Source organism: Cucurbitaria berberidis (genome assembly GCF_010015615.1).
Source record: "Cucurbitaria berberidis CBS 394.84 unplaced genomic scaffold K460scaffold_1, whole genome shotgun sequence".
In the NCBI taxonomy this organism is placed as follows: domain Eukaryota; kingdom Fungi; phylum Ascomycota; class Dothideomycetes; order Pleosporales; family Cucurbitariaceae; genus Cucurbitaria; species Cucurbitaria berberidis.
The window spans coordinates 6,204,295-6,215,786 of NW_024468935.1; the positions used below are offsets into that span (position 1 = coordinate 6,204,295).

General features: G+C 52.3%; 5 protein-coding genes across 5 annotated transcripts; all 5 read left to right on the forward strand.

Moving 5' to 3' along the window:
- Window positions 1-174: 174 nt before the first annotated feature.
- Window positions 175-3,733, forward strand: K460DRAFT_401835 (P-loop containing nucleoside triphosphate hydrolase protein; the record flags this gene model as incomplete). The annotated part of the gene is made up of 5 exons (XM_040936466.1): window positions 175-2,334; window positions 2,385-2,457; window positions 2,506-2,633; window positions 2,684-3,297; window positions 3,346-3,733. 5 exons carry the CDS (start codon window positions 175-177, stop codon window positions 3,731-3,733), a joined length of 3,363 nt encoding a protein of 1,120 aa, XP_040794393.1.
- Window positions 3,734-4,553: 820 nt separating this feature from the next.
- On the forward strand, window positions 4,554-5,345 carry K460DRAFT_373745 (uncharacterized protein; the record flags this gene model as incomplete). Its single annotated transcript, XM_040934606.1, has 3 exons — window positions 4,554-4,684; window positions 4,752-5,075; window positions 5,156-5,345. 3 exons carry the CDS (start codon window positions 4,554-4,556, stop codon window positions 5,343-5,345), a joined length of 645 nt encoding a protein of 214 aa, XP_040794394.1.
- Window positions 5,346-5,902: 557 nt separating this feature from the next.
- K460DRAFT_413338 (uncharacterized protein) lies at window positions 5,903-6,757 on the forward strand (the record flags this gene model as incomplete). The annotated part of the gene is made up of 2 exons (XM_040937602.1): window positions 5,903-6,013; window positions 6,067-6,757. The coding sequence occupies 2 exons, from the start codon at window positions 5,903-5,905 to the stop codon at window positions 6,619-6,621; spliced, it is 666 nt and encodes a 221-aa protein (XP_040794395.1). The 3' UTR covers window positions 6,622-6,757.
- A 533-nt stretch (window positions 6,758-7,290) lies between these two features.
- K460DRAFT_401838 (Isochorismatase hydrolase) lies at window positions 7,291-8,170 on the forward strand (the record flags this gene model as incomplete). Its single annotated transcript, XM_040936467.1, has 3 exons — window positions 7,291-7,347; window positions 7,402-8,044; window positions 8,091-8,170. The coding sequence occupies 3 exons, from the start codon at window positions 7,291-7,293 to the stop codon at window positions 8,168-8,170; spliced, it is 780 nt and encodes a 259-aa protein (XP_040794396.1).
- Window positions 8,171-8,502: 332 nt separating this feature from the next.
- Window positions 8,503-10,391, forward strand: K460DRAFT_42240 (uncharacterized protein). Its single transcript, XM_040938171.1, has 4 exons — window positions 8,503-9,141; window positions 9,189-9,425; window positions 9,474-9,834; window positions 9,886-10,391. Exons 1-4 carry the CDS (start codon window positions 8,835-8,837, stop codon window positions 10,217-10,219), a joined length of 1,239 nt encoding a protein of 412 aa, XP_040794397.1. The 5' UTR covers window positions 8,503-8,834; the 3' UTR covers window positions 10,220-10,391.
- Window positions 10,392-11,492: the final 1,101 nt, after the last annotated feature.

Here is an 11,492-nt window from a genome sequence, read left to right on the forward strand (position 1 = left end):
AAATGCGATTGCTTTATAGTGGACGAGCTGTGGTTTATTACTACCAGGGTGCTGAGTCAACTTCTCCACGTTATCACGGTCTCACCTGACTGCGCTATCTCGTCCGTGCCCTTCGCGCCACATCCCCCCTCGAACTGGAGGTCTACGCTTGAGACAGCGACACCCACCGCGACGATGCCCGGCATCCTACAGAACAGGCGAAAGCGGCCTGCTCTCGCCACTAGCGACGACGAAGACGAACAATCCGACCAACCCTCCTCCGCATCCGTAGGCAGCAAGCGCGCTCGCCATGCCCGCGACGCGTCCGATAGCCCCGTCTCGACGAACGGTGCATATGCTGAAGACGTGTTTCAGCCAGGTTCACTCGTAAGGGTCAAGCTCAAGAATTTTGTCACGTACACGGCTGCGGAATTCCATCTGGGCCCCAGCTTGAACATGGTGATTGGGCCTAATGGCACGGGCAAGAGTACGCTTGTGTGTGCCATCTGCTTGGGCTTGGGATGGGGGAGTGAGCATCTCGGTAGAGCCAAAGAGCTCGGCGCTTTCGTCAAGCATGGCGCCTCGGAAGCAGAAATCGAAATTGAACTCGCCGCCGGCCCAGGCAATGGCAAGAACCCGATCGTCCAACGTACCATCCGCAAAGAAGATAACAAGTCATTCTTCCTCCTCAACGGGAAGCGCGTCGCCCAGAATGCCGTCACATCAATGGCCAGGGGCTTCTCAATTCAGATTGATAATCTATGTCAGTTTCTGCCTCAAGACCGAGTTGTGGAGTTTGCCAAAATGTCCGACGTCGATCGCTTGAGGGAAACCCAGCGCGCTGCAGCACCTCCTCACATGGTGCAATGGCACGATCAGCTGAAGCTACTCCGTACAGAGGAGAAGGGGCTCGAGACGAAGCAACAGAACGAGAGAACTCATCTAGAGAGGCTAGAGAAACAGCAGAACTCGACTAGGGATGATGTCGAACGCTTCCACCAGCGTGAGGGCTTGTTACAGAAGTCAAAGTGCTTGAAGAAGGTCAAACCCATCATCGAAATCCGCTTGCGCAAGGACGATCTCAGCCGCGCGAAAGAGGACTTGCGAACAGCGAGACGGGAGCTCGATCAAATCAATGCCGACGTAGAGCCAGTGCGTCAGGCCGAGGCCGAGGTGGAGACTTACCGAAATCAGATCGAGCAGGTCGTGAAGCTCCGCAAGAACCGTGTCGATATGATCAAGACGCAAGCTGACAAGCTCCTGGCGAAGATTGAAAAAGACAAGGAGGCAGTCTCGGACGGTGCAGATCAGGTCAAGGGAGAAGTGCATTCCAAAAAAGCACGCGAAAAAGATGTCCTCCGTATTAACGGGGACATTGCAAGACTCGAGCGACAAAGACAGGAGCAACCCGTGGATTATGACGCGGAAACCTACGAGCAACGCAAGACAGATTTACGTACCCAGATCTCCGCTGCATCGACCCGGCTCGTAGAGAAGCGAGATGCACACGAGCGCATACGTTCCCGGGCTCATGGAATGAATGAAGAGAAACAAGGCGTTCTAGCCCAGCGACAGCAACTTGATACGCAGAGTGGACAGCAAGCCAGTGCGCTGGCAAAAATGTCTCGCGATACGGTAAAGGCCTGGAACTGGATTAAGTCGAACAGAGATTCTCTTTCTCTGAAAGGGGATGTCCTTGGGCCGCCTATCCTGGAGTGCTCCCTTACAAATCCCCGGTACGCAGACGCCGTTGAAAGCCAGCTGAGAAAGGGCGATTTCATTGCCATTACTTGCACCAACGGAGATGATCAAAAGCTTTTGTCAAACCGTCTTCTCGGCAAGCTTGAGAGCGGCGGGCTTGGCCTCCACGACATTCATTTGCGGACCTCACCAAAGCCACTATCCGATTACCAGTCGCCCATTGCAACGGAAGACTTGCCAAGGTACGGTTTTGAGGGCTATATGCTCGACTACATTAAAGGACCCGATGCTGTCCTAGCTATGCTTTGCGATAACGTGCAGCTGCACCAGATAGCCTTCGCGTCCAAGCCCATCTCTGAAGAGCAGCATACCTCCGTCACGAGCAGTAGGATCAGGAAGTGGGTCAGTGGCAGGGACATTTATAAGATCACTGTACGTAGGGAGTACAACAATGCGTCTTCAACCTCTGTTACCCAGCTCAGAAAAGCCCAATGGTTCATTGATCAGCCGGTCAACACAGAAGAGAAGCGGCAACTGGACGAGAAGCTCAAGGAGCTGCAACAAGAGGGTGTAGAATTGCGGGAGAACCACGATATCTCTAAGAAAGAGATAGCAGATCTTCAGCAGGAGATCCAGGACCGCAAAACAGAAAGAGTGAGCTACCTACCATTCTAGACTGAGATTCATTGCTGATAGTATGCTAGGACGAGGTTCAAGCAGAACAAGCTCGTATGCAGAAGGCCGTTGCTGAGTGGGACGCTCTGCCTGGCAAGATTGGTGCGTGTTGTAGTCTTTGAGGCAATTATTATTCCTAACAGTATACAGCTCAAAAGCAGGCTCAGTTGGACTCCTTGATGAAACAGAATGCAGAGACGAACGAGCGTATACGGGCCATCAAGGCTAGGTCTCGAGGCCTTTCGCTGAAGCTCGCCACGTCGACGCTCGGTTATGCGGTAAGTGGCTCGACTATATGGTACTTATCTTCATGCTAAGTCAAGACCAGAAAGCGGTAACGCAACTACGCATATTGCATGAGTCGCTTGTAGAAGCCGAGATACGCTTGATCGAAGCCAAGTCGGAGTTGAACGCACTCAAGCGTGAGAACAGTGATATCCTGCAAAAGCTTCAAAGGAAGCAAACCGAGATCCAAGACCTTGATCGACGCAATCGGAACCTTCGACTCGAATACGAGCGAATGGTCAAGAGTACGCAGCAAGACATCGAGAGCCTGACGGAGGAAGAAAAGGGTATCATTCGAGAATACCGCGAGCTGCCCTCTCTTGAGGCTCTCGAACAAGAGGTTGAGGCTGTCAGTGCTCGGCTTGAAATGATGGCCGAAGGCAATCCTGGAGCGATCAAGGCTTATGAGAAGCGCGAAGAAGAGATGAACAAAACCAAAGAGAAGCTAGAGCAACATTCCACGGAGCTTGAGAACGCAAAACAGCAAATCTCGGAGATTCGTGAGCAGTGGGAGCCCGAACTCGATGCTCTCATTCGCAAGATCAGTGATGCCTTTGCGCACAACTTTCAGCAGATTGGGTGCGCCGGTGAGGTCGCGGTGTACAAGGACGAAGAGGACTTTGACAACTGGTCGATCCAGATTTCAGTCCGCTTCCGGTAAGTCATGCACTCTTTCACATGAGCACCCGCTAACAGATCCGACAGCGAAGGGGAAACCCTCTCCGTCCTAAACTCTCACCGTCAGTCTGGTGGTGAGCGTGCCGTCTCAACAATATTCTACCTCATGGCGCTACAAGACCTCGCACAATCGCCGTTCCGCGTTGTCGATGAAATCAACCAAGGCATGGATCCGCGTAACGAGCGCATGGTGCACGAACGTATGGTGGACATTGCGTGCCAGGAGCGCACAAGCCAATACTTTCTTGTTACGCCGAAGCTGCTGAGTGGACTCAAGTTCCATCCCAAGATGAAAGTGCATGTTATCAACTCGGGTGAGCACATACCGGACGTGAAGACGGTGAAAGGCGGTTGGGATCTGAAAGAGATGGCGAAGATGGCGTTGAGGAGTCGGAAGGGGATTGAGGTGACATGAGGGAAGTGACACGCGAGGACACCGGACTCGGATCGTTGGCGTTTGGGTTGATTTGATTGCCACTACATCGGACGATGAGCTGATCATGGCCATGCATTCATGGGCTCCGATAGGGCTCCACACACGACCACATACCAGATGGCATTCAGGGAAAAGTGGAGTATGCCGCATTCGATATCTTCATTGCGACATCGAATCCAATTTATTGGGCTTAGCAGCCTACTATCGGCAGGTCAAGGAGGTACCCGCTCGCTTGCTAATTTTGTACAAAGTGACGGTGCGGTTGAGCTCCAATCCTGACGCTGACATTCAAGGTCCAACGCTAGGCCCGTAAACTGTGTAGCATCACTCTATTGTTGCCTGGCAGTCAATATGGTCGTCATGGCTTGGCCAGGAAAGGACCTATCCGTCGCGGGTATGTTATCTCTAACAGATAGTTCTGCGCTGCATAGCTAACGTGTTTGCTTCTAGAGCGTGGCACAGAAGCACAAGTACAATGAACGGGTGTAGCGGACGCCATGATAGTGCCCGGCCGGGAATGACGAAACCTCCAAACTTTCTGAACGGCACCGTACGAGGTGAATAAATGAAAGAACGTGCTGAACACAATTTTGAGCCCGAAATCAATAGAAAGCAGCAAAATCTGCTGGCATTACATCACTGTTCTTGCAGAAGACATACTATGCGATGTAACTGTTGGACCATATAACTTCGACGTTGGCGGGCTTCGTACACGTCCTGAGCCCAGTATCTTTCCACTCGTCGGCCGTCGGACGCTAGCACCTGTGCAAACTTCAACAGCTCGCCGATCCTACCTACTATGTCCTATGTTATCACTCTTGTCTTTTCCCTCGTCGCCCTCGTATCTGCCCTACCCACGACAACCCATTCGGCCTCCGCATCCAATGGCAGCGTCCTAGCCGAACAATGGCTCATTCCCCGTCTACACATGTAGGTAATCCAGTACGAACCGCCTACGCGACATGTACACACACTGACTCCGCACCTTCCCTCGCAGGCACATAATGAGCGATGGTACCGGCATCCCCGGCAACCCCCCCTGGCCCGACGGCATGCGCTTCAACTCGACCATCGACTTTGACGTCCTCATGCTCAACTATACAGTCAATGAAGACGGATCCGCCCCCGCCCCTTTAGCACTGACTTGCCAGGCCTCGTGGAGAAACGGCACACTTCCAGACATGTATGAGGGGTGCACGGGCAGCCCGGCGGACGAAATGGTCGCATTTCGGATGGGTGAATATACGGATCTGGGTGATCGACGGCCGGAGTTGAGTTTTGTCCTGGATATGGTTCGCGTGCGGATGGAGGACGAGAATCGGTATGTTAATCTCGTGTCGTGCCTTGTTCATTACTACCTGTCTTTTAAGGAAATAGGATTTATGCTGATTATTTTCCCAGCATCTACCATCTCAGCGGTAGCATCCCCATCACGGCAAATGACCCGTACGAGCCTTCTTCTTATCTCACCTGCCTCCTTGGCCCGCCTTACGATGGCCTGCGCTGTGCGATTAAGAGCTATTTGAGTGTGGATAACGAGCTTATCATCAAGGCTACTAGCACTCTACCACGGGAGACGGGTTCTGCATAATCAATGTACTGGAGACGTGGGCTGGGCTGCCCAGGTCGCTCCGAGTGTCGATTAGAGTGTAGAGCTTTTCTTATTTCAGTGTGTACGTGTGTCTTGGCCGATATCGTTTTGTTGCTCGGCAGCGGTTTCGACGGCGTGTGTTACACTGCAGATGCTGTGCGTGTTTAATAGCGGGACGGGAGGGGCATGTCTCATGTCGACACTCCAGTGCACCCACAACAATAATAATTGAGCTGTAGTGCTTTATGGTTTGAATCCTTGCTTGGGTCTTCTTGAAGGACGTTTACACTTGACTTCGGTCCATATTATTGTCTTTTTCCGATTTTTTATGAGGTGCTAGTTCCTTGCATCTCCTTGCAAAACTACATGTACGACTCAGAGGGCGAAAACGACCGGGTTTGAGAAACCAACGCGTAATAGGGACACTGCAGGGGCACTACCGTATGCATAACAACACTAAAGAGTTGTTGTTTTTCCAGCGCGATGCTACATAGACTGAGACTGTTCCGCTCTTTTGTGATTGCTCGAGCACCGTCATCACAACCTTCTATCACATCATGAGGTCACACTCGTTTACGCTCTATCTTGCCATGCTATTCTCAAGCGGATTCTGGGCAGTATATGGCGTCGGTCTCGCTGGTCGAGCCGCTCACGAGTCCAATTGTACAGTGAGTGATATCAGGAGTAGCTCATAGGATCCAACACTCACCGAATCCAACAGAGCTGCATCGTTCAATCAACCACGACGCGTGCCTTCACGCTCGCACCGCAAGCATCGCCATTCCAGACGCCGCTCTCCGCATCATGGCATACCTTGTCTTCCACCAGGGCCCCACGGCCTTCAAGTAAAGTCACGACCTTCCCTCCTGTACCTATAGCAACGCACTCGTCGCACGATAGTCACAACAACTCGTTTGCAATACTCAGCACTGGCGCCAAAGCAGGCATCATCGTCGGCATCTCCCTCTTCTTCCTCGGCGTCTTCCTCGTGCTCTTGGAACTCGGATACCTTCGCCGGAAGCGTCGAGAGAGGGCGCTCCGACGGGCGGTTGAGGAGGTCGAGCGAGGAGGCATTCGGATGGGCAAAAGCGTTGGGAGTGAGAGTAGTGAGAGCAAGGAGAATATGGTGCTGGAGAGTAGGGTGGAGATTATTGTTGATGATAGTGATGGGAGTGACGGGGATGATGCGTGGGATGCGGATATGGAGGATGAGGAAAGAGGTAAGACGGCGGGATGGGGAAGACAGGCGATGAGTCTACCAAGGAGAGAGTATTGAGGCATAGACGGGAGAATGACTGGCTGGGTGGTTTCATCGAAGAAAAGTTGTCACTGTACGAATCGTTGCTTCTCTCCTCCGCTGTTAGCTGCCCGTTCTGTTATGTTAATCTCACGACAATTTGAAACTGTATCGGAGAAAATTCAAGCACGTTCACACGTCGCATGAGCAGATGATGTTATTGTCTGTGATACGAAGGAGAGCGCGATCGAGCATCATAGAGAAAACGCATGTTGTACCCGTCGAGCGGGAGCCGAAGTCGGCTCTATCCCAGATACGGAAGAATGCATCATTGTAGAGTGGAGACCAACGACTGACTCGCATGGTGGCTCGAAAGGATTCTGGGGCTAATCGGCCGGGAATATATCATAAATTCCCCGCGGCGCGATACCTGGCCAATGAATATTAGTCTTACGCAATTTTTCATAGATTCTGACTACGACCTAGAATGTCCATCGAGGAGCGAATATCCGTATTGCTAACTTTGAAAAGATAGCCTTATCGTAATATACACCTCGCTGCGATAACCGTTGATAACTAACTGTACTACCAGCCAGCTTTCGCACGCAGAAGTGGATCTCTTAGAATGGTATAAGAGCAGAGAAGTGCCTATACATGCACTAAACTACTCGCTCGGTAATTGTCGTCATCCAGTTGTCTACTGCAATCATGTTGACATCTTTCCTCACCATAGCCGCTGCTCTCCTCAGCGCTCACGCTGTACCAGTAACTACCCCACTATAACACCTCCAACCTCCATTTCTAATACTGCATGCGCAGTTCTCTAGCAAACTACACAAGCGGACGGCACTAGTCGTAATCGATGTCCAGAACGACTTCATCAACGGTTCGCTTGCAAACCCTCGAGCCCCCGCCATTCTCCCCAAGGTCTACCAGCTGCTTGACGACCATGAGTGGCCCTTCATCGTCGCTTCTCAAGACTGGCATCCCAAGGGTCACGTCTCCTTCGCTTCTGCACATTCTGGAGCAAAGCCTGGAGATAGTGTCAATGTCACCTTCGTCGACACTCCTACTAAGACCGAGACGCAAAACGTCTTCGCGGATCATTGTGTCCCTGGAACCTGGGGCGCGGAGATTGAAGATGGAGTAAAGACACGATTGCAATACCTTGAGGGCTACCGAACGCCCGTAAACTATATCAAGAAGGCGCAGAACCACTCCGTGGACTCTTACTCGGCATTTGCGGATAACCAGTATCATCAGTTCACTACGCTGAACTCCGAATTGACCCTTCACAGCATTGAGACCATCATAGTGACTGGTCTTATCACCAATGCTTGTGTTCGAGGGACATGCATTGACGGGATTAAGCTTGGATATGAGGTCGTCCTTATTGAGGATGCTACTGAGACCTTGTCAGATGATATCAAGAGTGCTACTATTGACGAATTGGAGGGTTGGGGTAAGTTCCGCCCGCACCTATTAGTCCAGTGTCTAACAGTGAAAAGGTGTCCAAGTTATGAACCTCACGAACTGGGAAACCGCAAACCCCACCGGGCTGAGGAGGCGGTCGATGAGGGAGCTCTGATGAGTGGCGTCCTGTAACGAAGTGTAATGAGAAATGTCAAAGAGCAGAATATTATTCATCAACCTACCAACCTGCTATCCAATTCTCAACGAAAGAACGCCATTTCGTGGCTTGTTTCAACGTATCGTCCTTCCTGAACGATGCCCTCGCTTCGCCAAAGGTAATCACCATTCTACATCACGTCAACTCTCGTCGGAGCACGAGATCACGTACCTCATCTTGCCAGCCTCGATCCGGCCCTATCGCGTGGCCAAGCCGCCGCCGCCACAGGCTTTCACCCCACCTGCCTAACTACGGTTAGCGGTCCTTCTCCGGACCAACCACCTATCCCGCGCACCTATACTGAAACCCGCGCGCCAAGTCTTTTCATATATTGCACGACCATCCACATCCCAGCATCTCCTTCCGGTCGCCTACGGAAGTGCTCTGGAGCGTTCATCTCCCGTGCTTGCAGCAGATCTACCGGGAGCACGGGTATGTACCTGCCTATTTCATGTGATGATGAAGACCGGAAGCTCCGGACGTCGACATGATGGGCAGGTGGGAGATGGCACATTACGACTACTTAGGTACCTGAGTACCGCGAAGCATAAAGAGTGCCTTCCGCACCAGTCGCAGAAGTACAACACCGCTCTGGCATCTGGTCGTTGCAACCTCCACCATCATGAAATCTATTCTTACCTCCGCCCTCCTCCTCTCCACCGCCCTTGGCACGGTCGTCCCAAGGGCCGGCAAGAAGGTCGATTACAACGGCTTCAAGGTGCTCCGCGTCGCTTCCACCGATGATGTCAAGGCTCAGATTGAAAACTTGGCCGCTCATGTCCTCAACCCGGGCAGGTCCGCGCAACTCGATGTCGTCGTGTCACCAGATAACATCGATGCCCTGACCGCACTGGTGTCGGAAAGCCAGGTCTTGAACGAGGATGTTGGCGCTGCCCTGGCAGAAGAAGGCGAGGTTACGGCTTATGCCGGTGGGTTGAGACCTCATCCTCAGAGAACTTATTTTGATCGATTCTAGTCCCGAGCGAGAGCTGGTTCACTGCGTACCACCCGTATGCCGACCATCTTCAGTTCTTGAGGGATCTACAAGCTGGTTACACTACCCAGTCTGAAATTGTTACTGTTGGAACATCGGTTCAGGGACGAGTCCTGACGGGAATCCACATCTGGGGTAGCGGAGGGAAAGGATCGAAGCCTGCGGTGATTATCCACGGCAACGTTCACGCGAGGGAGTGGATTACGTCGGTGACTACGGGTATGCCTACGACGAATTGGACGTGAGGCACACGCTAACTTTGTCCAGAGTACTTCGCATGGCAACTCCTCACCAAGTACGCCTCGGACGCTTCTGTAAAGGCGCTGGTGGACAAGTTCGATTTCTACATCACGCCCATTGTCAACCCCGATGGTTTCGTTTACACTCAAACGACTGATCGTCTGTGGCGCAAGAATCGACAGACAGTGAGCGGAAACAGCTGTGTCGGTCGGGACATCAACCGGAACTGGCCCTATAAGTGGGAGGCGCCTGGGGGTGCATCTACGGATCCTTGCTCTGAGACGTACAAGGGCCAGGCTGCTGGTGATGCTCCTGAGAACCGCGGCCTCAGGACACAGGTTGACTCGCTACGAGCATCTCGCGGTATCCGCCTGTATCTCGATGTCCAGTAAGTCCTCACTACTCACGTCGTCCCTGCTCTTCTTGCTTACGAAAAAAGTTCATACGGACAATACATTCTGTGGCCTTACGGTTACGACTGCAATCTCCGCGCTGAGAACGATGCGCAGCACCGTTCGATCGCAACCCGTGCCCAGACTGCCATCCGAGCTGTGTCTGGAACCGCGTATACCATTGGACCTAGCTGCTCTACTCTCTACGCCACGACTGGCAGCTCGACTGACTACACGGATGTCACTGGAAACTCGACATACTCGTACACGTATGAGCTCCGCGATAAGGGAACGTACGGCTTCACGCTGCCGGCAAACCAGATTCAACCCACTGTGCGAGAGACCTGGGCCGGTGTCGTATCGATGCTGAAGGATGCTTAGAAGGTTACTGGTCCTAGATGATATCTCGTTATCCGTTGAGCTGAATATGACCTAACTTCCTACGTCTCTTCCTCTCTCTGTCACTTGACCCCTGTCCACATTCCACGTATCTCCTCTTCTCCTGGACGCTCTCTGCTGAGAACAGACGACACTCTCTATATTTACCATCGACCGCGTAAGATGATTCTTGTGACCCAGCGATATTTATGTGCTCCTGAAATAAGCATGTATCCAACTACCACGATGTTGGTTGCATGCGGACGGTTGTGTCGCGGAGGACGGCAGGGAAGCCCGAGGTTGCAGTAGGCATGCGCTCGACGGAGGGAGGCTAACTTTGTGATGAATGCAGCCTCTGCAGAAACTGCAGCTACCGGTTCGAAGGGAAGCAGGGTGCTCCTTGTGGTGGCGGGATGTTGGGCGTTCCATAGTGGTGTTGACACATGAGCTCATCTCGGAACACAATCACCGCCGGCTGCCAAGCCCATGTATCAAACCTCACCACCTCGAGAATTTCGTCGCCATACAATCGACGTTCATCGAACTCTCATGGAATGATCGATCGGGTTGGTCGATACTACTGGCGAGCTTTGATCATGTTCGACGTTGTAGGGGCCTGGTATAACGGGTGTGAATTCTGTTCGCCTTTGGACCGCCACTCACGACGTAGTAGCCCGCCATTCCAACACTCACGAACCCACCACATCCTAGCAGTGGATATAAAACTCTACTAAATGAATCATCCATATAGTTCGAGTTTTATCACCAGATTTGACGGAACTCGACTGCATTCGACAAAGTGTGGCATTGAAACTCTGGTAGAGAGCGAGTTGCAACCAAACCCAGTGATTCTCCTATGTTCAGCCCTACGTCGACTCTCACCCAGTTCCAGCACCACACGCTCCATCGCTGTTTAAGTACATCAATCGAACTTTTGTCTAGATCAATTCCTAGCAGCTCGATAGCCCTCGATGTAGCTGTTGGTAATGCACTGATACGGAAGCACCAGCCTACAGCCACCACTATCACCACCACAATCTGCCCTAATAGCTCACTTTCGTCTTTCGTCGAATACGGGCGACGACTCTGGGGGTTGTCGAGAGGGCCTGTCGAATACATTGCCAACGTCCGACAGGCCTCGATCCAATGTGGGGCAAGATAGAAAAGGATCACGAGTCGCAGGTGAAACAGGGTGAAAGAGCGACAAGTAGACGGCCACCCTGTTCCACCACGTCGAAATCCATCGAGCACGTCGAAATCATTCGACCGCAATCGA